This window comes from Balearica regulorum, chromosome 5 (genome assembly GCF_011004875.1).
Source record: "Balearica regulorum gibbericeps isolate bBalReg1 chromosome 5, bBalReg1.pri, whole genome shotgun sequence".
Classification (NCBI taxonomy): Eukaryota; Metazoa; Chordata; class Aves; order Gruiformes; family Gruidae; genus Balearica; species Balearica regulorum.
In genome coordinates this window covers 67,615,671-67,639,731 of record NC_046188.1, presented here as the reverse complement: position 1 = coordinate 67,639,731, position 24,061 = coordinate 67,615,671, and the positions used below count along the sequence as shown (strand labels likewise).

Here is a 24,061-nt window from a genome sequence, read left to right as displayed (position 1 = left end):
GACTGGCAACAACTAAAATATAAGTGCGTTATCAACGTTATTCTCATCCAAAACACAACACTATACCAGCTGCTAGGAAGAAAATTAACTATTCTAGCCAAAACCAGGACAAGCAAAGAGTCAAGACCAGAAAATGTCATGTGCTTTACTCATTGCATCAGGTAGTTACTACCATTCAGCATTCATGAAGACATAAATTAAATAATAAAAAAAACCCCGACAACAAGCACACATTGGGTTTTACCAATTTTATTTCTAGACTTTAGTTTTTTTGCTGGAAACTTGTCTGTTACAGGTCTGTTGGTGAAAATGTGCATTTCAGACCAGTGATGCCAATAAGTACAATATAAAAATGTACAAATCTGAATTGCTTGCTTACTACAGATTGTTATAATAATGTGACAAATAAAGCATCTCTGTTGGCACGTGAACCCACTTAATCTGGATTTGGCCTTTTAGTACATACAATAAAGAAATTTGCAGTACACACTGCCACTCAGTGTAACACATAATATAACCAACAAGCACTAACTCAATAATCACGTTTGGTTCAGAGACACAGAGATGCCACAAACAGAAGTGTTTTATGAGGTAAGCAGTAAGAAATGTTCCTGAAATTTGGACAGAATGTATCCAGTCCTCCTGGGTCCTGCGACTGCTAGTAGCATTGCAATGCTTTATTTATGCACTATGTAGGATCTTAACTGCATTTGCCTCAAAATGAGTTCTAATTCTGTTTTGGTTTAGCAGCATACAGGCAACAGCTAGATTATTCTTCAGCATACAACTCTGTTAGCTGGCTTATTTATGAGATTTACAGGCTTTTTAAATTAGCATTATGCTATAATTAAAAAAAAAAAAACCAAACAAAAAACTAGTATATCATAACAGATTAAACACACAAAATACTTAGAGTTCCAGAAGATAACCTATCATACCAAATGATGTGTCCCAACTGATGGAAAACCACATCAGGTGGCATACAAGAGTTATATTATAATGCACCTTTCATATATCAATGTGGCTAATAACACAGCTTAAAACTACTATGATAATAAACCCCAGATCAGACAAAGAATCCAGCTTTATAAAATGCATAACAAAAAAACTGACATTACTTGATCTTCTGAAATGTCTGCTGTTTTTAAATTAACGCAACCTAGTTGCAAATCGCGAGACCCATTCAGAATAACGTTCGATGCATTTCCGTTTGCAGTAGAACTATGAGGCACTGTGTACGAACATTAAAACCTGGTCTAGACACGGTTAACTGAAGTATGAGGTATTGTGAAACAGGAACCTTTTTGGAATAGAGCAGTAATCACATTAAGTAAAAATTGATCACATAAAAAATCTACAAAAAATGATGTCAATAATATAATCTTCTATGAGAAAATTAAAACCTATAACATGGCAGTATATGACATTGTATAACAAAAAAAAAAACTGATCCACAAAATAGCAGCAAAACACAATGACAAAGATACAGAAAAGCAATGTTAATTTTTTTTTTTTCAAACCATGCTGGGAATTTATCCATAGCAGCTCAATAAAAATGGAGCATCCACTCCTTTTCTTTTCTCTTTTTCTTTTTTTTTAATTTTAAAATTTTTTTCTTTTTTCATTTTTTTGTTGTTTTTTTGTTGTTTTGTTTTTTTTACAATCAACACCTTAGCGGCAGTTTTCTCACATACGTTTCACCATCACATTCTCCTCGAGCATCAACTTCAACAGCTATGTCCACGTCCCTTCAGCTACTTTCTAAAATAATAATAAAAAGATACATAGCCAAGATGTGCAAATTTTCTATTTGTAGCTAAATAAAACAATGGGGCATATACTGGAATAAGAACTTCTTTCAAGTACTCCAATTTTCGTATCTATTAACTATGGCGTTTTCATGGTTAGACTGCTTTTGAAAAATGTATAGGAAGGGGCCAAATAGACTGCTTGGTTTTGGGTTTGTTCTTTGAAGCGTGTCCTTTTTTCTTTAATAAGCTGTGTTAAAACTGCAACATCAAGGGTAGAAAGATTTTTTTTTTTAAAAGGGGCGATTGCATTATTTTACAAATCATACTGGCCTTACGAACATCCTCTGCAATAAATATTCTTTTTAGCCTTAACTATAAATTATATATTTTAGTGTTTAAAAACCTTCAGTTGTAAAACATCTAGCGACAATCCTTAAACTATGTGTCCTATATGTGAACCTTTAAGGCCCCTAATTTATAAAGATGAGTTGGCACCAAAGGATTTCTAAACTTCAACTTTTCTATAGAAAAGGATAGGAAGATATCCTGGCAATTTGTGAATGCAATTTCTCTCACTGGAACACAACCTTCGGAAAAAAAAAAAAAAAAAATCACCTCTCCTCTAACACCATAGTTAAATGCACTTGCTTTGCAATTCCAAGTTTGCGAACAAGCACTTATATATTTCCAAACCATTCCATTAAAAAAAAATTCCCACACAATAAAAGAATGTATTTCCTATATCTAATGGACTGAAAGTGCTTTGAATGGAATGGTTTTAGAATATTACAAACAAACAAAAAAAAAAAGACTAAACTGTGGATTGAACCTGACCATAATTAGGCTGAATATCTGTGGGGTCAGACCAGCATTTTACACAGGTAACTACAAAAATATGAAGATTACAAAAATATAATATATTATGTCACTATTTCGGTTTCTCTTTATAATAGAGTATCGTATGAGTAGTACATTGGCCTTTCCCAACAATGCTAAGCTGAACCCTACAAATGCCTTATGCACAGGCAATCCACAGGCACAAAAAAAGATTAACATATAATAATGCTGCATACTAACATACACTAACTTATGGGTTACGTTAACCATTTATAAGGTGAAGAGGATAAAAAAAAACCTAAGGAAATAAAATAAACATTTACAGATGAATTATAAAGTGACTAAATGCATAAGCAAGCAAGATACAGAAAAGCCTAGAACTGCGTTAAAGCTATGCTTTTTAAAGAAAAAAAAAAGAGTATTTCATTTACTATCTAAAAAAAAAAAACCCTCTTCTACTTAAAAATGGTTGGTTGGTTTGTTTCATATGTAAGAAATCAAATCTAATACCTCCCCTGGAGACATTTTGTGTGTTAATGCCTATTTTTACAACATACAGACAAGAACACTTTAATATAAAAACTAGTTGATTATTATTGTATAAAATCCTCTATTTTTGTAGCACAAACCCCTGGGGGTAATGCAAATACTATTTTTTTCTTTTTTTAAGACAGTTTTTGGGGTATTTTTTGTTTATTTGTTTGTTTGAAGTCACAGATGGAAGGGAGACAGAGCAAGAAGAAAATATAACAAGACTGGTTTTCCCTTCTGGTATAAAAATGTCCTGGAGAAAAGGGTTTCTGGGGGGGAGATCCTGATGCTGATTCCTTCTCAGATGCCCTTTCTTTGTCTGCTTTTCTTGCCAAGCAAACCCATTAGAAGAAGTCCTCTTAAATGTTCACATCTCGCACATCAGTAGGTGTGCAGGAAAGGTCTGCTTCATCCTCTACAGTCTTTGTTTCTGAAGATACATTGTGCTGCTGTGCCTGACGTAGACTGGATTCAAGGAGGGATTCAATCTGTTCTTGGCAGGCTCGTAAACAATCCTACAGAAGATTAAATGGAAGGAGAAAAAGACCCAGGGTCCTTTAGAAAAATAGCAAGATCACAGACCAAATACCATTTCTTGAAAAAGCAAGAGAAATATCAAGTTATTCGGGAGGGCAGCAAACTGCAAGGAGTGTGGGAAGAGCACGAGAACCACGGAGTAGTGACCAGATTGGACGAGCTACCCCATTTTCTGCAGTACGCTAGCCTGGATCCATCTTCTATTCAATGGCCTAGGTGAGCGTCTCGATACATGGTCCTCTGGACAAACCATGACTGCGTTTTGTTGTTAGTCTCGGCCCATAGGTCTATAACTAAATGTGATGGATGCTCCACTACAATGACATGTGTAGTAACTAACCCCGGGCAGGACCTTGACACAGTAAGATGATGTAGCTCGCACTACTACTTTTCTGCCTGTGCTGTTAACGCTTCAGCAGTTCTGTAAAAGTCCATTTACACTATCTTTTACCTCACTGTCCTTTATACGTTTTAAAAAGCAGGGACAGTCTGACAGGACAGCAGTGTCAATCAATCAAAATTAAATGAGTGGAGTTGCAAAGACATGAAACTGGGCTGCAGTCAGGCTTGGTCTAAGTATTGCTGATGCTGTAACGATTTCTGCTTTTACCACAGAAACATTTTGGCAATACAGTCTACTAGAAGTGCTGGTCATAAACAGTGATTTTCCTAGGCTAAGTTCTGATAATAGAAAGCTGTTAGAAGTGCCATATGTATATTTAGATGTAGATGCCCAAAGTTGCCTGCCAACTGCTGCTATGTCCAGCAGTGGGCAGCTCAAGTTAGCTAACTGATTTCTACCTCCGAAAGCATCTGAACACAAAAATGTACCGGACTGTATGATCCCAAAATGGAGAGATCATTCAGAAGCACCACTAAGCATCTTCGTAACCCTGCATTATGAAGTGCTGCCAAGCTTTAGTTTGCTACCGCGTTCACCTGGCCGTCTCAGTCAGGGTGAGATCTCTTTGCCTGGCTTCCGAAGCATTTTCCCAGAGCTGAATGCCCACCCAATCCTACTGAGCGTTCAGGAGGGTGCAAGGGCCTCGCCGTTTGCACAGACTTTGGGCTGAATTAAAAGCATAAAGCACCGACTAGGATCACATCTCCTGCGGGGAAAGGTAACTTGCACCAGGCATTAAACCATACTACGAGTAGATATATCCAATTCTACTTAGCGGTCCACAGCAATTCGAATTGGAGACGGCCTGTTAGCTCAACCTGTGCAACTTTCTGCAAGTTACGGTTGTGTTCCTCAGAGCCATTGCAACGACACAAACGGTGCCTTAAACAGGCAAAACAATCACGCTCTATTTTGCCCAAATTCCTCCAGCATGCTGTTTACTCATATCTTTATAACAAACATCGTAAGCTTTTCCCCCAACATATTTAACTCTGTGTATTAAGGACTTTGAAGTTTCCTTTCAGTATTGCCTTCTCTGATTTAACCTATGACATGAGTTAGCCCTTGCGGTGAACCCAGTCTTCCATGATAAATTGCCGTCAAAAGTGTTAGGATGTGCATGACTGAGAATGAATGTTGTTTTCCTGAGAGGGTGACCTGCCTGCTGTTTTCTTTATTTCCCAGTTTCAATTCTGCCTTCATTCAGAGGCTTCTTGTGTGATCTACCAGCTTTTCACTGATTCCACTACCACAAGAATCTCCTCTGCCACCAATAAGGGCACATGGCATTTGGGGTAAAATAAGATTAGAAACCCAAGCAAACAATTCTCTGCAAGTCCTTTCTGAGAGGGAGGGAGGTTAATCCTACCTCTAAGCAGATCAGACCATCAGTTACAGCTCACTGAAAACACATAACCTATGACCTTTTCTGGTTTAAACCCTAGTGTAATATTTCCTCTTGACAGAGACACACAGCGTTTTAAATGACAAAAAGAAACGCCTCATATCCTAAAGTCATCATGCCTTTGGCTCCTACATACCTCTGGCCTGCACAATAAGATCTCTATGAAGTCCTTTCACTCCTTCTCAAGATATGACGGATCAATCCTGACTGTAAGGCTTCTGCTTGCACGTCCTGTACCACGTACCTCAGTCACACTTGGAATTAGATGTATTAAAGAGCAGTACTCGAATACAGGTTTAGATATTTTCGGTTTTACAAATCCAGGCACTTTTGAGAATAATTCTGTTGTAATAAGGTAGCATGTTCAGTGTTCCAAACTGAAAGCCAATTTATTTTCAAAGTAAAACAAACTGCTTTTTTTTTTTTTGGGGGGGGGGGTGCAGGGAGGTGTTTCATGGGTTTTGCTGGGGTTTTTGTCATTTGGGGTTTTTTAATCCTACCATTTGTGTATAGCATATTTGAGCTCTGAAAACTAAAACCATTCAAAAGAATTTCTATAAATACCTATTCTTCTCCCACTGGAGTCCAGTCATGAATAATTACAGGGGAGTATGTAATTTAAAGGTATTTTTTGACCACAGAAATTTTTTTTCCTATGAGATTCTCAGAGTACAGCATGTTGTAACTATTTTTTTAAAACATAATCTTTATAATTTATTATGAACAGACTATGTCTTAAGCTACAGTTGAATGAACAAAATTTTTTTTAATGTTTTAGGCATTTTTTGTTCAAATCACTTCTTATTCAGATGACTATCAGATGAATAGTTTGTCTGCAGGAATGTATTAGAGTTAGCAGAAATAACTGCAAAATACAACATTCACTGTGAACAACCTCACCAAAGCTTTTTTCATTCTCAGTACTTCTCACCACTGAAAAGCAAATACAAAACTTGTGCATTACTCTGATAACTTCTCCCAACAACTTTTCTGCTTCACTACCCAAATTTTCAATGCCCACAGTTTGTTCAAGGTCATAAACCCTTCCTGGATTAATTAAGCTCCTCAGTGGAAAAAAAAAAAAAAAAAAGACTTGCTAGCTTAACTGATGTGGTCAAATACCTTTAACACACACAGCAGACATGATCAGACTCCAGGGTCAGACACTAAAGGAAACAAACAACAACAACAAAAAAAACCTGCCTGGAAATCCTTTGTTACTGCCTGACCCGTTCTGGATAACAAGCACATGTTTGAAGGTGCCTCTGAGTAGGGGCAGGCAGGAGACGAATTCCAATGCACTAACAGACAGCACAGAAACCCAATCTAATCTAGTTTAGCAAATTTCTGGCCTGGAAATGAATGTCAGGTAAAATTGAATCTGTTTGGATGATGGGGTCAAGAATAGAATGATGGAAGACAGCCCAAGACTTCTAATTGTGATTATCTGACTTCTAATTACCCCTGATCAAAGGCAAAATGGGAAATTGGACTCCTACCAACATAAACATGAACCATAAAGGAATTCCAATCAGGTGATATTCATTTTACTTTAGATTCAGCTTTCTTTGAGACTAAAGGTAAAAAAGTGTAATTATATAACCTGAAATCCAACAGACCAGCTGCTCTAGCTAATAGATAATCGGGGAGAATGTTAGCCATGTTATAATGCACGCTCTTAATATTGCAAGACAATCCAATATAAAGCGTATTCATCTGTGCGGTCTGACAAGGGGAACATCACTGTGGAGTAACAAACTTCACATACAGGCTAGTGAAATAAGATAATAGGAATAGCAGTTGTTACCATGGATTATGTAGGCATGGATTACGGGAAATTCTCTATGCAGGGGAATCATACCATGTATGAAACCAAGCAGTTTTCCCTACTCAAAGAAATAGTAGTGAAAAATGCTGTTCCCTTATTCCATTACAAACGTAACAGTATACATAGGTATGATTTTATTATGCTTATTTTCTGTAGCAAGCTATACAAAACCCTTACTTCTAACTCTGGCTGCTCTAACACGCAAATATATTTAGCAACAAAAGCTGGAGGGGAGTTACTTCCTTGTAAAGCTCTTAACTTTACGTTCGGGTCATACAGATTGTGGCCTTGCAATGACTCTGGACAATAAAGAAGAAATAAGCAAGGATTCTCCTCCCTGCTAAAACTACTTTTCTTTTAAAAGAGCTCTGTCATCAACTAAGTCAAGTCACATAAGGACATGCTGTTGTTCTCCAAGATGTGAGAGAATCTACTTCAATGCTTTGTATCAGCAATGATTAAATAATGGTTTTGTTTGACTCGGGTGCTGTCAGAACAGATAGCAAGCCTCGTATTTTTCCTCAGTACCTGCTTTAAATATCCCGCACGGGATAGTGGCCAACCATGCGCTGAAATATCTACATTGTTCACAAACTGACTAAAAGCATTGCATGTCCATACCAAACTGAGCAGCATTTTATTTCAGCATTTAAAGTTCTTATAGTACTTAACATGTCAGCACTGGATCCATATTACTTTAGCTGCAGTAGTAGAAACAGCAAAAACAACGTGCTCAATACTGAGGCGTTTTTAAGGTGAGCACAATAATAAGCTGAGATGTCGTATTTGTAAGCAATTGTTTCACATAGTCACTCAATCCTGTCAACAAAGTCCAGTTATACAAACCTAGTTTTGGAGTGTTTGTGCTAATACAGTTCTCTATGTATTTAAATTATTAACACATAAAATAATTTAACAGCATCTCAAAGATTCTGCCCCTAACCACAGAGTTGTCTTTATTTGACTCATTGTCCAGCGCTTGGAGACCTCACAAGAACCTTTTTAAAGCATCTATTTATTGGTCTTCCACATTGTTACAAAACAAAGCTCAACTCTGCCCCAACTTCACACACCATTATGACATGGATCATTGACTTTAGGTCTTCCTTGTAGGCTCCCTTCCTGGCCCATTCACTCATGAAAGGTTTATTGCTCACTAGTTACTGATGTGCATCTCCTGGAAGCTGCAGGGCAAAATGAGAGTCCTGTGAGGACCATCTACCTTGTCAGAAAGTCGTGGGACAAGCATTTGTTCCAACAAGGAATTCAATACCAGCTACTGTGCAGGTCTAGCACGTAATAAACCAAATTAGATCATTAGAACTCTTTTAAGAAGGGCTTTTTCACACCACTTGGCACAATAAAAGGCCTTAAGAATGGTCAAAGATAAGGTCAGAGATACCACGAGGTCTATTTATTGCAATCTCAGTAACTATTTCCTCGTCTTATTTTCACAGTGTTGTTTTTCCATAGACTCCTGGTTTAATTACCTACAACCAAACCCAACCTCTGCAACGTCCTAAATCGATGCAGGGTTTCCTTCGCTTTGTCAGATACGCCTCTCTCACAAACATTAGAGCTGGATGTGGCATTCCTATCAGCGAACTGCAGCAGCGTAATCACCGATTATTAATGGATATAACGACAGCTAAATAACTAGGACAGACACAGGAGAACATGTTCAAAAAAAACCCCACTCCGAGGTTTGACTTTTATCAAGATTTACTGTCAGATTAGCTACTATGCAGTAAGCAGGCATTCATTCTTAAAACTCTAAGGCAGGAGATCAACCGAGAGCAAGAGTCACTTACCGGATCACATTTGATAACTTGTGATAGGAAATGTGTGAGGCATTGATAGGAGAGGAAAGTGTTAGTGTTCCCCAGATGCAGGCCTTGCACAGCTGCTACCACACTGCCAGCTGCGATCATGGAAGGTGGGTTTGAAATAAATTTAATATCTGTATGAAGAAAGAAGAGAGAGAAAAAAAAAAAAAAAAAAAGACTGAAATGATTGCTTTAGGAGAAGCCTGCCCGTACACATACACTCTTCTACCAGCACGGCTTCAGCTGCCAACTATTGCATCCGAAAAGGGAAAATTGTGAGCAGAAAGGTGCCTCCTGCTCTGAACTGTTACAGGTCCAAACCTGTAAACACTTATCCACAGGAGCAACCGTACTTCAGCGAGTAGCCCTTCCCAGCACTAAGCCTGGGAGACCAGTCATCACTTCGAGGTATTTTTATCATAAGCAGGGCCCCCATTCTTCAAATGTTAAAATACTTTGCTCATGTGAATAATGCCACTGGGGTCAATGGCACTATACATCTGAGAAAACCTGTTCGCATTCTGAAGTGTTTCGCATGATCAGATCCTAGGTGCACTCCAATACGGAGTCCTCGAGCCCTTTAAAGCAGAAACCTTTGCACTGACATTCAAAGGAATATAGCTTTAATGAACAACAACATCAACAAAAAGAAAGAAAGAGAAAGACTGCTTAACCCTGTCAGGAGGCAGATAATCCATATTTAAATTAAGGTTTCATCTTAAAAACGCTTTGTCTCAACCTAGTCTCTTGTCAGTGGCTGCCATCCATCCTGGCAACAGGGATTTAATGTAAATGTGGCATAACTAAGTGACGGGGGTCCCAAGAATTGGCGGACAATCAGTTACATTCTGATGTGACACCATGCTGACAAGAGGCTGGGCCCCCTTCCAGACTGCATTGCTGTAGGTCTCTCCACAAAGCCACTCCCATGATTCCTTAAGGGGCTATCTCTGCCATTTAGCACGGGTTTGGGTTTTGGTTTGTTCTGTTGTTTTGTTTTTAATAAGAATAATCCACATTTTAATGCTAAGACTCTTTCTGCTGAACAGGAATGCGTTTGATCCGTGGCAGCGTACACCTTGGAGGAGAATCAGAAACAAAGGAAGTAAGTGGCACGAGTAAACGTCCAATTTTGTGAGGAAGAAAGGGAAATGCCACATTATACATGAGAACCTGAGATACATTCCTTTAGCTTTTATCAGAATACAACTTCCTCTGGGTTGAAAAAATATAAACCATCTGTCAAACCCTTGAATGAAATCAAAGGAATGGACAGCTTAGAGGGCTCAGTGGAACAGTTTAAGTATTAAATCATGCATCTCCTTTATTATGATAAAATAACTTTTGTGTAAATGTTTTACCAGTGAAACTAAAAGACTTCGGGACTCTCTGAAAGTCCTCTCTCTGAACCTATTCATATACCTCTGACACTCCATTGTAGCCCTGACCAATACCCACCTTCAAAGGGGCACTTCGCCCAGCGTTCTATGAACCTTCAAAATCAAACTGATACGATGAATTGTGGCCAAACTTTTGTGATGCACTGCCAGCGAAAAGGCAAGCTTGATCTAAAGTAATCTCATTTATGTTACCGTGCTTAAAATAAATTTAGCTTATCCACATTTCCTCGTCTGCCCGTTTCCGGGCAGATACAAATATGCCTACCTTCTAGCAAGCTTCTGTCATTTCCCAAAAATCAAAGTAGTCCAGACCGCTTATTGACACTACACGCATTCCAAAGCCAGTCCCATGACTGAAATACCGATAGTTGCAGGTAGACTTAAGAAACGAGGGATTTCAGTAGGCGAGCATGAATTCCACCAAGACTGGGTTGCTCGGAGGGGTATGGTGGCCGCGCGTTCCCGACACTATTGACCGAGCTCCACAAACAGAACATGACCAAAATGTGTCAGTTTAATGAGTCTGTCCTGACAGGATCGCGTTTGGGATTAATATTTGCGTTCTTCTTTTAAACGGAGCAGTAAACAAGAACATGAATTCATGGTCACACCCTCATTCTTTCCAAGGTGGAAAAGTGATAATGAAGTTTAAATGACCAGTTTGTGTCTGTCCCTATAACCACTCCAGACAAGCAGCATGGACTGCCTTTTTGTTGCAACTCAACAAGGAATTATTTGTGGCAGAGGCCACTAATTTCAGCATATTAATCAGGGGGCCCCTCTCGCCTGTAATTGGATGCCCCCAAGTGAAGAGTGTGGCATCATTGTCAGCCTCCATCGCCTCATCTTGCGCTATTGAGCGCTCAGGAACAAGGGGGCTTCGGTGAGATGAATTAGACCTGACACAGCCACAATGGGGTAGGGGGCCCCATCAATTGAAGCACACATCCCCAGTAGCCTATCTGAGACTTCATCCAAAAAGAATAAACAACTTCAGCGTTGTTAAAAAGAGAGAGAGAGAGAGAGAGAGGAGGGGGTGGAGAGAGAAGAATGCCAGCCACCCTGAAGGGAGGACAAAGCAGGCATATAGGCGCTGCAGCGCTTTAAAAAAAATTCCTAACAAGGCGAGTCACCCCTTTTCCTTTTTAAATGGAGCAGCAATTCCATCCGTCTGGAGAGCTGGGGGCTATGAATGAAAATCTTTTCATTGAGGCAAATCAAAACTGCGAACATAAATCACTTGCTGCAAGATGCAACAGGTTCCAACTGGTCACATACCTTGAGACTTCCAATTTTATAAAGGCCAGAGAATAGGAGAATTGTAACACGCTTGTTTCAAAGGGGAATCTTTCTTTCTCCATCGGACAGGAGGAAAGCAACAACAACAACAATAGCAATAATAATATAAAAGGAGCCTGGTATGTTTTGATAACCAGAGGAACATAATGAAATGCTGAAGCTCCAATATTTGTTGCTATTCATTGTTATGCTTGTATAGAGCTGCAGTTCTCCCTCAACACTGGTCTTAACTTGGGCCAAAAGAGGCCTGCTTCCTTTTGAGCTCTCCCTGCCTTGCTCGGCCATGCCAAAGCCCCATTCATTAAGCTCAATTATGTGTTAACTTCAAACAACCCCTGGTAATTTTTTTTTTTTTCACTTTTTCTCCCGAACCTACCACAGCACAAAGACGTCCTTTGGTGAAAATGGATTTTTCAAAACTAAACCAAATCAAACAAATCCACTTCTACTAGCCAGACAACTGAAGAGGGAGCTTAGAAGGAATTCCCCTCAACTTCACCTTGCAGCGTAACCTTCTCTTTCTGGAGCAAACACATACACGCTCATCCACAAACACTTCCACAGCTTTCACCTTGTTAAGCCAACTGGCGGAGATTTTATTTTCTAAGCAAGCATTATTTTGCTGCCTCTTCTTAGGAGACCCTCCTTTACGGGAGGGCACAGGCTGTACTTCAAGCAAAGGAAATACTGCACTTGCCCCTGAGGCCGCTTAAGCGAGTGTCAGTGTTCCCAGTGGACTTTGGATCGGGCCCCACAGCATCCAGGCAGCACAACGCATTTGCAGTCCATCTAGGTTCATTTTGGCAAGGGGCAATACAACACAACCCAGCAACAGCAAAGCAAAGTCCAGATGCTACTTAAGCCACATGTGATCTTCACTAGCCAACAAAGAAGTCATGAGGAAAGCAAGAGGTAGAGAAAATCTCGACATCCAAAAATAACAATAAAAATAGAGAGCCTAGCGGCAGCCTTCCTGAGCACTCCTTCCCCAGGCAATATTCCCAACTTCAGTAGGGAGCTGAAGAGGGCCCCAATTCTGGTGAACTCAGCACTATTTTTTTTAAAAGCTAAGTAAAACTCTCAGAACATGGTTCTCATTTACTGATCCATTCTCCAGCTGTGGTGCGTAGCAGTGTTAAATAAAGGCTCTGGATGTGCTTCCTAAAAGAAACATAACAACACCGACAGTAGATCAAAGTACTGGACTCTTAGCAAGTCTCCAACCTTTGAACTACTCTTGTTTTCATCCCTGTCATTGCCAACACAACAACCTAGGTTAAACATCCCCATATCCAAAGGGGAGGCCGGGTAGCTGTTCGGATTTAGCTAACGGCCGAGGAAGCTTCAAACTTAGCAAATCGCGCGTTCGGAGTCGCAGCAGTCTTATCTGGTAGAATCTGGCACGGAGAGTTATGTCTGCTTTTTCCCAAAATGTTGCTGCAGGTAGTTTGAAGGCTGTTTGAAGGTTGTAGCGCTCCCAAGACCGAGCGTTATTCCGGGCAATCTAATTTACGAACTGCCCGTTATGCTGATGTTAGGCCCAAGATGAAGAGCAATGCCAGTGTTTATAAATTTCTCTTTTATGGCTTGGTCGTTCTATCTTTAGGCCTTGCAGCAGGGCCGATTCTGTGAAATAAAATTTTTCTTCTGAGTCAGTGCCTGCAATCTTTCTTCAATCTTTTTACCAAATCCATCTCTGGAAATTAGGCTACACAACATTAATTTGTGCCATTGACCACACACATCCCACCGCGGTTTTCCAGTGTGGATACCTCTTCTCAAGTCCAAATGCAGGCTTGATCTTTTTTTTTTTTTTTTTTTTTTTTTCAAAAATGCTACTGAATATTAACATTTATTAAAGCACTGTATCTCCTTTACACTAAGTTTTTACCAGTGTCAACAGAGCAGTGTCTGGCATTCCTCTTTACGTGCTACTGCAAAAGAACATTTGCTTTGGCTGCTTTTTCTTCCTTATTCTCTTGCCACTCCTGGATTGGTCTCGCCATACTATAAGAATAAACGCGCTGAACACGTTTTTGCTTAAACAGAGTATCTTCCCTCTAGAACTTCTTTTGTCCCTGCTCCTCCACTCTGTCCTGTGGGAACAGTGAGATCTGGAGAACAGAAAGACTCTTCTAAAACTTTTTTTTTTTTTTTCCTTCCCAGTTGCTAGGGTTCAGCAGGTAAAGCCGGTACACGTACGAATGCATACACACGCAGTCCACATGCAAACACGGAACTTCAAAGAACCGGCGCTCGCGCACGCACGGTGCCCTTGAAACCAAAGATCAGGCCTCTGCAAACCTGGCCTAGCGAACAGTCGGCGTCTTTGGAGGCCGGCCCCGCACATGGCTTCGGCACAGCACGTGGTCAGGAGGGTGCAGATGGCAGCGGCTGGGTTTGGTGCCAGGAAAGCCTCTGTGCCGCGTGGCCCTCCTCCAATCCACCAGCCACCGAGGAGGGGCGGGGGGGGGGAAGAGGCAACTTGAAGAGGGAAGTTTTAAAACCCCCACGCAGAGCTATTCACGAGCAAAATCTCCCTCCGCCTTTAAAAACTGTCTTAAGAATGAATGCACACGGAGGGACTCCCCATATGGGCAGTAAGCCTTTTGCAGCCCCCACCGAAAACCCGGTGTACAGAGGTGAAGAAATCGTGTCGTGCCGAGCTGCGACTCCACGGCTACGCTACAAAGAGGGGGGGGGACTTCTCCCTCCCTGACAGCACCACATACTCAACTCAGAAGCAAAATATCTTCTAAAAAAAAACTTACCTCTGCAAAGTAATCCACCTTCTGCAAACAAGGGGCAATAATCGGGGCTTAAACTACCTCCCCACGGCTCTGTGAGCTCGCTTTAGACCACAGCTACGGGAAGCTTTACAAGCCGGGGGGGTAGGTGCGTGTAGGGGAGCAACACGCTTTGCTTAACGTGCAGGGCTCATACCTGTAGCGCACAGAGCCACAAAAGTCTGAGCATGTTTACGGATGATCTGCTTGGTGTCCTCTGCCAGAGGCATTTTAGTAAGGAAATGTTCAATGAAATCGTGGGGGGTTATTGCAGCCAGATTCCATTTCAGCTTATTCACCAGAAACAGCTCCATTTGCTGCAAAGACAAGAGGGAAGGAAGGGGGAAGAAGAGAAGAGGAAGGAGAAGAGGGAAAATGTGGTTAGCTCCGCTCACACACGGTCGGACGAGCAGTATCCGCAGCTGGGCGAGTCAGCTCTCGGCCGAGCCCGCTTCCCCGGCCGGGGCTGGGCGGGGTGGGGTGCGGGGTGTGGAAGGGGAAGAATCCTCCCGCGGCGGAGCCCCGGCGCAGGCGGGGGGGGGGGGGGGGCGCGGGCAGGGGCCGGTGGCCGGAGGACATCGAGCCGCGCCCCCCCCCCCCGCCCCAGGCCGGGAAGCGGCCCGCCGCAACCCCTCAGCGGAGCCGCCAGGGGGCGCCCGCGCCGCGCGCAGCCGTTCGGTGGCGGCGGGTCCGGCCGGGGCAGCCCGCGGGGGGCGGCCGGGGAAGCGGGGGGGGGGGCGCCCGGCCGGCACGGCCCCGGTACACCCACACCCACACCCCTCCACCCCGCTCTCCTCCCGGGGGCTACAGCTCCTGCGGCCGCGGAGAGCGGTTCCCGCCCGCCGCCGGCACCTCCGCCGGTGGGGAGGCAGCCCCCAGCCCGCCTGCCCCGGTGTTGGGGGGGGCTTGCTAATCGTTGGGTTTGGTTTGGGGTTTTTTGTTTTGTTTTGTGTTGTTTTTCCTGAGGTGATTAAACGTGAAATTACCAGTAATTCGTCGGGTCTAATGGAGTTATCTGTATAAATGCACAGTTTTTCTGCGGTCAGAGGAATAGTTTCCTTCATTTTTGAAGCCACAAACATGCAGGTAGCTCCGAGCAATTGCAATCGGCTTTTCTTGAGGGGTTCAAACGACAAAAATCTGTCCAAATAATTCATAGCCAAGGGGAAAACTTCCTCTTCGCACTTCTGCTCCTCGCAAACCTGGAAGAAGGAGAGAGATCGTTGAAGAATAATTTAATACAGGCGAAAGCGGGGCTTGTCCCACCGCCCTCGTCCTCCCTCCTCCCTGGCCCCCCAGGCTTTGCAGGGCAAGGTTGAAGGAGACGGGGAGGGGGGGGGAAACGCAGTTGGGGGAAACGGATAAATAAGGGAAAAACAGAGGCATCAAAGAAAATGAAAGAGAAAGTCACGAGTGACAAAGTGGGGAGAAATGTGGCGTTAGAAATCCGTAGGCGATTCATGGTAAAAAAAAAAGGGGGGGGGGGGGGGGATCGAAGAAGAGGTCTGTCCCCATCTTTCCAGTCCCTAGAACAAATTTCGAAAAAGGAAAGAAAAAGGCAAGCGGAGGAAAATGCGAGCCCCCGTGTCTGGGAATGGGGTGCAGAGCCGGGCTTGTCCCGGATTTATTTATTTCGCTTTTATTTTTTCATCTAATTTGCCGTTGTGCTGCCGATTCCCCTCTCTGGTCGAGACACAAAGGTGGCGTCCAACCTCATTTCCCCAGACGTCATCTTTTCAAAAAATATTTAAAAATATTTAAAAAATCATTCGAGCTCTCAAAAAAGGTTGAAAATGAAGCGGCGGGGGTCCTTTACCGATCCCCGTGCCTTTGGTCCTGCTGGGGGGCTCCGGGGAGGCCCCCCGAAGTGAAATTCATCGCCTCCCTCTCTCGCCCTGCAGCACAGCCGGGCGCGACATTTCCCAGAGCGAGGCAGGGCGCTGCTCTTTCAAAAATTAATTAAAAATAGATCGCGGGCGCCCAGGGCTTCCGAAAAGGCATGAAAATGTAGCCCAGCTCCTGGGGCTCCCGCTGGGAGCCCCCCGAGACGTGTCCCGCCAGGGGACGAGGCCCTTTCCGACTCGCTTTTCCCAGGCGACCTTGCAGCTCGCCGCCGCAGCACAAGCGTGCCTTTGAGGGGTGACCACTGCTCCAGCCTCTCTTCGCGCTGAACAAAGAAACTTTCACCCTGCGACTCCCCCAAGAAATGCCGGAGCCCCTCCGGCCGGTCCCCCTGCCCGCAGCCCCAGCGGGGTCCCCCGGCCCCCGACCTTCTTTCCCCCGGCCCCCTTCCCCCGCTCCCCCCCGCAACACACACCCTTGGCTTGCTCCCCGGGACTTTCTTAATTTTTCTCCCGATTAATAAACACTTTTGCTTTGCAAATAAAAGAACAAAGATGGCGCATAATACTGGCACGGGCAGCCACTTGCATACGTGTACAAGGATATTAATTTAAAATAAAATCCCCAGAAAAAATTAACTGGCAGGGTTTCCCGGCGGCCCCGCACCGCGCGGCCGGGGGCTCGGCAGCCGGGGCCGCTCCCCGGCGGGGCGGCGGACGGGGGGTACCACCGAGCGGGCTCTGCCCCGCGCTCCCCGGTACCGCCTCGCCCCGACGGCCGGGAAAGGTGCCGGGGCACCCCCCGACCCCCCGACGCGGTGTACCGGAGCGGAGACCGGGGGTGGGGGGGAGGAAGGGGGGTGGTGGTGGGGGCTGGTGTGGGGGGGGTTGTCGTCCGCCGCCCCTCCGCGGCGGGACCTGACGGCTGCAGCGGGGATAAAGACGCGGCGATAACGGCGGCGGCGATCGTCACCCCGGCCCGCGTCCCCTCGTTACACGCGGGCGTCTCCGAAGCCAGAGCAACGTGTGCCGCGCCGGGGAACTTATTTCGGGATGGGGGGGGGGGGGGCCGGGGAGCGGCAGGAGATGGGGGAGCAGCTCTCCGCCTTAATTCATTTCGGTGCCGAAGCTTGCAAAGAAAATCCCCCAAAGATACAAACCTCCAACATCCAAGTGGCAACTATTTTCCTCATATATGGCAAGATTTCTTTCTGCACGCACTTGAAGTAGGAGACGGAGGGCGAGCAGGTCTCCTCCGCCTTCAGCATTGTCTGCAGCACCCTGTCATTGAGGAGGTTGGCATCTAGGTAGGCTCGTCGGATGGTCTCCACCTCGCAGCACAGCAGCTGATGTTCCATGTCTGCCTCCGTCGTCTCGAGTCAGTTTTCTGCAGCAGGACTGAGTCGCTCGCTCGCTCGCTCTCTCTCTTCCCCTTCCAGGAGTCCCTTGGATGCTGCTTCTGCTACTGCCGCTACAGCCCTCTGGAGGCTGCAAAACTTTCTAACTTCCAACAAAACTCTCCTGTATAGTCCCTGTGACGTTACTGTTGTTAAGCAGAGATCAAAGCACGAGAGAGAATGAGAAAGAGAGAGAGAGAGAGCCAAAAGCAAGGGGCAGAGCCCTAAAGCCATCCCATAGGCTTCAAGTCCTTCCCCTTTGCTTAGCTTATAGAGAGCAGGGTTTTAATGCAAATGCAAATGAGACAAGGGCTTGCTTTCTTCAAGGGCAAGGGAGAGGTGGGGGAAACCCAAATTGTCTCTTCAGTGTATCATGCATAATTTTAAAAATGGAGCGAGTTCTGCAGCGGGAGCCAAATGATGAATGGGGCTAGGCCACACACAGACACGCAGGGATATAAATACAAGGAGACTTGGTCGGTTTATTTTACTGGGGGCACCGGGGAGGGGGAGCGGGGCAGTACGGGTGCATTGCTGTTCCTTACCAATTATTATTATTGCCGTCACCGACACCTACCTGCGATATCTGTCGTCTAAAAAGGCGCGCTCCCAACCTGAACTCCCTGGTCTTTGTAGCTGATCCCAAGCAAAAAGCGTGCTCTCATTTCCTCAGTCCTATTATTTCCCAGCCTAGATGGTTTTGCTGCACGCCAGAATTTTAAAGGAGTTGGGGTCTCCCCCTTCTGCCAAGACGGTACTTTTTCCCCTCTTCCTTTATTTTATTATTTTTTTTTTTTAACGTCTTTCCTTTCACTTTAAAGGCTTTACCCTCCAAAAGGGGCACTGAGGTGGCAGGCGACAGGGCGATAGCTAATCCGAACCGCAGTCGGCGGCAGTGCACGCCGGGCAGGCCGCACTCGGCACCCCACCCCCACCGCTCACAGCCACCCAGAAAAAATATCCCAGCAGAGCCGCAAAATGGTGGCCAGAGCTTCCTCCAGCACCTAAAGGGAGATGAATCGGGGGGGGGCGGGGGGGGAAGGGAGGTGCCGGCAGCCGCCGCAGCCTGCCGGGGCCTCATCCAACACGCTGCACCGCCACGACAGCCTGTCCACGCGTGACGTGCAACGGCGGGGCCCCACCGTAAATAACTCCCATTCCCTGGCTGAGCTGCCTGTACCTGAAAACACTTTGCTTTGTTGCTAATAAAAAAAAAAAAATAATAAAAAAAAAGAGGCTCTTTTAAACTCCCCGCTTTTGGAAGGGCTGATAGGAGAGCTTGAGGCCCGCTGGGAAACACCAGAGGTGAAGCCAATGCACCGCTGCATGGCAGAAACGACTTGTCCTGCACCGAAGCGGAGTGGGGAGAAGCGGCAAGACCACAAACCGGGGTTCACGCTGCCTTCTGCCTGCCCGCCCCTCCAAACCCGAGCACTCGGGTTAACCTCGGCCTCCGTGCTTTGGCATCACCTTTTTTGGCATACCTACCGGCGGTACGGCACTCGCGGTGGCATTGCCGGGCAGGCGTCAGGGCAGCGGAAGGGTCTCCCGGCCGTGGAGGACATGCCGCGGAGTCACATAGCATCTCTCCTGCGTGACCTGCGGGGAAAGCAGTGCCAAAGATCACAGGGCACGTCGTTGCACAGTTGTGCGTTTACGTAATCTCTTTGCATGAAATATCTGCCCGTCTTTCCTAGTTTACCGCTTTGCTTGACCATGTGTCTCCATTTTGTCTTCGTCGGTTAGGAGGATGTCAGAGGCCCGGGGATCTCAGTTCCCCTTGCGCGCCGTGGCCCGTGGGGTGAATCTGGACGGTTTCTCAGCGAGGAAGCTGTCCCCTGCCCACGTCCCTCCGCCTGTCTATTGTGCTTCGTACACAGGACACGCACTTCTGTTTTCACAACTTCAGTTGGCCGGGGAGGTTTTAATTTTTAATGAAGAAACACGCCATGACCCTGCACTCCCAGACCGGAATGTGGCCTGCCCGCCATGCACAACTGGGGGATCCTATTTAAACGGGTTCCCTGCACCCCCAACGCCTTTCGAGGGAGCAGCTGCTCTGGGGGTGCACGGGGGGAGCTGGGGGAGCTGGTCCCCGCTCCTTCTCCCCCCCCAGGCCGCTGCCAGCGCTTTGCCTCCACACATTTGTTCCCGGCCACGTCGCCCGAGTTGCCCGGGGTCACGGTCTCCCTCTCCCAGCCCCGTGCAGCACCCATGCCTCCGGCATCCTCACCCTCCCGCTCCCTCCCGGTTGGGGGGGGGGGGGGCGCTCAGTGAGGGTTGTTCCCCACCCCCCCATCCCCACCCCTTTCAGCACGAGGCCGGTGTTTCATTCATAAAAGCTCCCCGGCGGGGCGCGGGGCTCCCCGGCGGGCGGGCGGTGCCGGCGGCGGGGAGCGGCGCTGGCCCGGGGCCCGGGGGAGCCCCCGGCGGGCGGCGCGGGGCGGCGCGGCCGCAGGAAGCGGCCATTAGCGTGAGCCAATGGGGGCGCCGGGCTGTTACCAGGCGGATCGGGCAGATCTCGGCGCGGGGCTCGCCCGGTCCCGCCGAGACAAAGGGGACTGGTCAAAAGCGCGAGAGCCGCGGATACCGGGGAGATTTGTGTCCCGCCCCCCCCCGCTCGCCCCGGTGGCAGCTCCGGGCTCCGCCTGCCGCACCGGGCGGCCCCGCACCTGCCCGGGCCGGGAAAACGGGGGGGGGGGGAAGGGGGCGGTGCCGCCCGCCGTCGGGGTCCCGCCCCCGCCGCTACCTGCCCGCTTGGCGGCGGGGCTCCGGCAGCGCCCGGTCCCCGCCCGGGCTGCCCTGGGGGCTGCCCCGCGTTACCGGCTCCCCCAGCGGCCACAGGGGCAGCGGACCCCGGGCAGCGCCGGCCGGAGCCCGGGGATGCCTGCGGCTGGGCTGCGCGGCTGCCCGCCCCGGGGTGCACGTTTAACGGGCGTGCCGCCTCCTGCCCCGCTGCCTAATGCGCCCGGCCCGCGGCGCTCCCCGCCGCTCCTGCGCCGCTCCTGCGCGGCGGCGCTCCCGGGGGCGGGCTGCGCGCTGCAGCCGCCGCCGCCGCCGTTCTCGCCCCGGGGGGCTTCCGACGGCGCTTCCTTCCTGCCTGCCTGCCCGCTCGCCCTCCCCGCCTCTCCCCTCCCCTCCCCGCGGCGCCCGCTGCCGGGGACGCCGCTCCCGGCCGGCACTTTCTCATGATGTCATCCCGCCCCGCGCCGCCGCCGCGCCGGCCCCGCTGACAAAGGGCACTCGGCCCGCCCCGCCGGGAGCGCGCGCGGGTGCGCGGCCCCCTCCGCGGGTACGCGCATTCCTCGCGTGCCGCCGGCCGCCGTAATGTTCCGAAGAGGCGCGCGGCGGGCGCTGCGGCGGGGGGCAGCGGCGGGGAAGGGGCCCGCTCCATCCGTCCCGGCGGGGGCCAGACGGCCCCGAGCGGATTAAACCGGCACAAACGGGCGGGCGGCAATCCCTCTGGCCGCGGCTTCAAGCCTTGGGCGCCTCCACCCTGGCTCTCCCGCCTGTCACCTGCTTTCCATCGCCGCTGCCTCTGATTATGGAATCGGAGGGTCCTGGAACGGGTCGGGTCGGAAGGGACCTCACAGCCCGTCCGGTCCCACCCCTGCCACGGGCAGGGACACCTCCACTAGCCCAGGTCGCCCAAAGCCCCATCCAACCTGGCCTTGAACACTGCCAGGGAGCCAGGGGCATCCACAGCTTCTCTGGGCAACCTGTGCCAGGGCCTCAGCACCCTCACAGGGAAGAATTTCTTCCTAATATCTAGCCTAAATCTCCCCTCCTTCAGTTTACGAGCCTAGGTGGGAGCGGGGGTGAGCCCGGCGCAGAGCGGGGGGCAGCCGGCCGGGGTGTCCGGAGGCGAGGAGGCATCGCTGGCGGGACTGGGCAGGCAGGGACAGACCGCAGCGACCTTCCAGAGCTGGCGGAAATTAGCCCAGGTTTAGCCTGGACAGCGGAGGTAAGAAAATGGAGAAGGGAGGCAAAAGGGCTAAGGACAGGGTAAGAAAAAGGAAGGAAACAAGGGCTGGTTTAGTTTCTTTCTTCATCAAGGGAAACTTCGTGTTTGGCCATGCCAGAAACGAGCCGGTGGAAGGAGAGGCACCAAAGGAAGCCTGGCAGACAGCATCGAGGTGAAGAGACAATGTCTTTGCGTACCAACATCCTCAAAGTGAAAACGGTTCAGTGGAAAATGTTTTGATTTTAAAACCAGCAGCTACAGTTTCTGTTTTGCGATGCGCTGTTAACCCAGAGCCCTCAGCTGGCAGTACCTTCTGGCAATACATCGGCGCGAGGACGAGCACCGTAGATGCCGGTGTTTGATACGGATTAGTGAGCCATGAAAAAGCACGTCTTAGCTGCATAGAGCATGTAAACTCAATTCACAAGGTAGAAAAGGAACATTTTCTCTATTCCCCAAACTGACACTTCCTCCATGTAGTATTGCAAGGCAATTTAAAGGCACATTATAAATACCGTTAGAGTTTTGTTGTTGAACTGGGTATTGGTGATAGTTTTTGAAACACGGTGGTTTTATTTTTTCATCTCTCTTTTCACCAATATTGCAAACCGAAACACACAGGGAGATGCGTCGTGGTGATTACAGGTCGAGTAATGAAGTCAGCAGCCGTTGGGCCGCTGTAACGGGGCAGATGATTGCTGATGTGATGTCTGACTTGGGGTGGGAGGGCTGAGAGTTTACTGGAATGATTCCTACTCTGTGTTATTCGTTAGTGCCAAAGCTCTAATCAAATTTTGCAGAGTACCTTGCATAATTCCCGATAAGTGCCATAAATCAGTAGGTATCACATACGCTGCAGAAAAGCTATTTCAGGAATGTCTTAGGTGTCATCTTCTTGCATTTTGTTGGTCTCCCTCTGCCAGAAAAGATGCATTAGTAATCGTGATCCGGACTATCAGATGGGCTGGGCCGGGGGGGGGTAGCTCCATCGGCAGATCTGTTGCTTGGCTAAACGTGTGGGCTCCAGAGAGAGGTAGCTGCAGAGATAACGCCCGTCCCTGCGCGCTTTTCTGTGCGGTGAGAAGGTGTGATGATAGGGACTCCGGTCTAAACACAAATGTGATCTGGTGCATATTTTGTCACCGTCTTCACCACCCGTTCTCCAGCTCTCCCAGTCTGCCCAGCCCTGCACCGCGCTTCTCCTTTCACTCCGTTGCCCTGTCCGCTTTTTCTCCACCTGTCTGAAAGCGGTAAATCTGCTCGCCGCATCCTTGCGACACATTCTCTGAGTAAAAGTGGCACAAATAACCTCTGGGGCAAGATTTTTTGGGGCACTCAGCACGTCTTAACTCAAATTTAAGCCGGTGATGGTTCTAGGGGTCAGTTCTTCTGTACATCAGGTACTTGGCTCCGAGTCCTCCAGTAAGCTCCCACTTCTTGGTATGTTAACATGGGATGGAGGGGGAGGCTTTCAAAATCAAAGTCCTATCAACATCTGACACCCGCCTAATTGGTTCCGTATTCTCCCATCCTTTCCGTTGATTTAAAGTGAAGTCGCATTTTTGGGAAGCTCATCTGCCTTATTTCAGAACTTCTTGAATATTGCTGTGAATACATTTGGTTGAACAAACTTACCTCTTACTACCTGACATTGCTCACCGTGCAGTCTTCTCTACCAGGGGCTGGGAGAAGGTGAGGACGAGGAGAGAAGGAAACCTGCTTCGCTTAAAAGCAGCGGACCGGCTGACGTCGATGGTTAGGACTTAGGATATTTCATTGAAATAGGTGCAGTTTAGTAGCATGAACAATCCCGGAAAGTCTCCTTCACTTTTGGTGTTCTGCAAATGACTTTCCCAACTCTTTCGAAGCAGGTGGGCACTGCCATGCCCCCAGCAAGAGAAGAGCCTTGCTCTTTGCCGCAGCCAGACCCTGGATGCTGAGATTGCTGCAGTCGCCTGCGAGATGTTTGCATCCCTCGGACCGTTTGGAAAAACCTCAACTGTTTTACTCCTTGGTTGTAAAGCGGATTGGAACCCCTCCGAAGGACAGGTATGCATACTTTGAACCTTTAGTAAAAATCATTTGGCTCAAACCCAAGTCTAAAATGCCGGATTATAATTTTGACCTGAAGCATAGATGACAAAATGATAAATTTGCAAAACTCAGGCATTTTTCAGAGCACATGAATTCAATGGGAGTATTACCATCAACATCAAAGGGAGCAGGATTGAACCTGTAATGTATAGCACTAATGAC

General features: G+C 47.5%; 1 protein-coding gene and 1 long non-coding RNA gene across 2 annotated transcripts; one reads left to right on the top strand and one right to left on the bottom strand.

Annotated features, from left to right (window-relative positions):
- Positions 1 to 233: 233 nt before the first annotated feature.
- CCND1 (cyclin D1) lies at positions 234 to 18,061 on the bottom strand. Its single transcript, XM_075755384.1, has 5 exons — positions 17,605 to 18,061; positions 15,590 to 15,805; positions 14,761 to 14,920; positions 9,104 to 9,252; positions 234 to 3,634 (listed from the first exon to the last, which is right to left on the bottom strand). The coding sequence occupies exons 1-5, from the start codon at positions 17,800 to 17,802 to the stop codon at positions 3,479 to 3,481; spliced, it is 879 nt and encodes a 292-aa protein (XP_075611499.1). The 5' UTR covers positions 17,803 to 18,061; the 3' UTR covers positions 234 to 3,478.
- Positions 18,062 to 21,589: 3,528 nt separating this feature from the next.
- On the top strand, positions 21,590 to 23,848 carry LOC142601943 (uncharacterized). Its single transcript, XR_012835515.1, has 3 exons — positions 21,590 to 21,805; positions 21,898 to 21,977; positions 23,485 to 23,848. It is a non-coding gene; the product is annotated as an uncharacterized LOC142601943 (long non-coding RNA).
- Positions 23,849 to 24,061: the final 213 nt, after the last annotated feature.

Excerpts from the sequence above, each read along its gene's own strand:
- CCND1 (XM_075755384.1), bottom strand. The coding sequence starts at position 17,802 with ATGGAACATCAGCTGCTGTGCTGCGAGGTGGAGACCATCCGACGAGCC. Across the intron at positions 15,806-17,604 it reads TTGCCACTTGGATGTTGGAG|GTTTGCGAGGAGCAGAAGTG; the intron begins GTTTGTATCTTT and ends TCCTTCTTCCAG. Across the intron at positions 14,921-15,589 it reads TTAGACCCGACGAATTACTG|CAAATGGAGCTGTTTCTGGT; the intron begins GTAATTTCACGT and ends TTGTCTTTGCAG.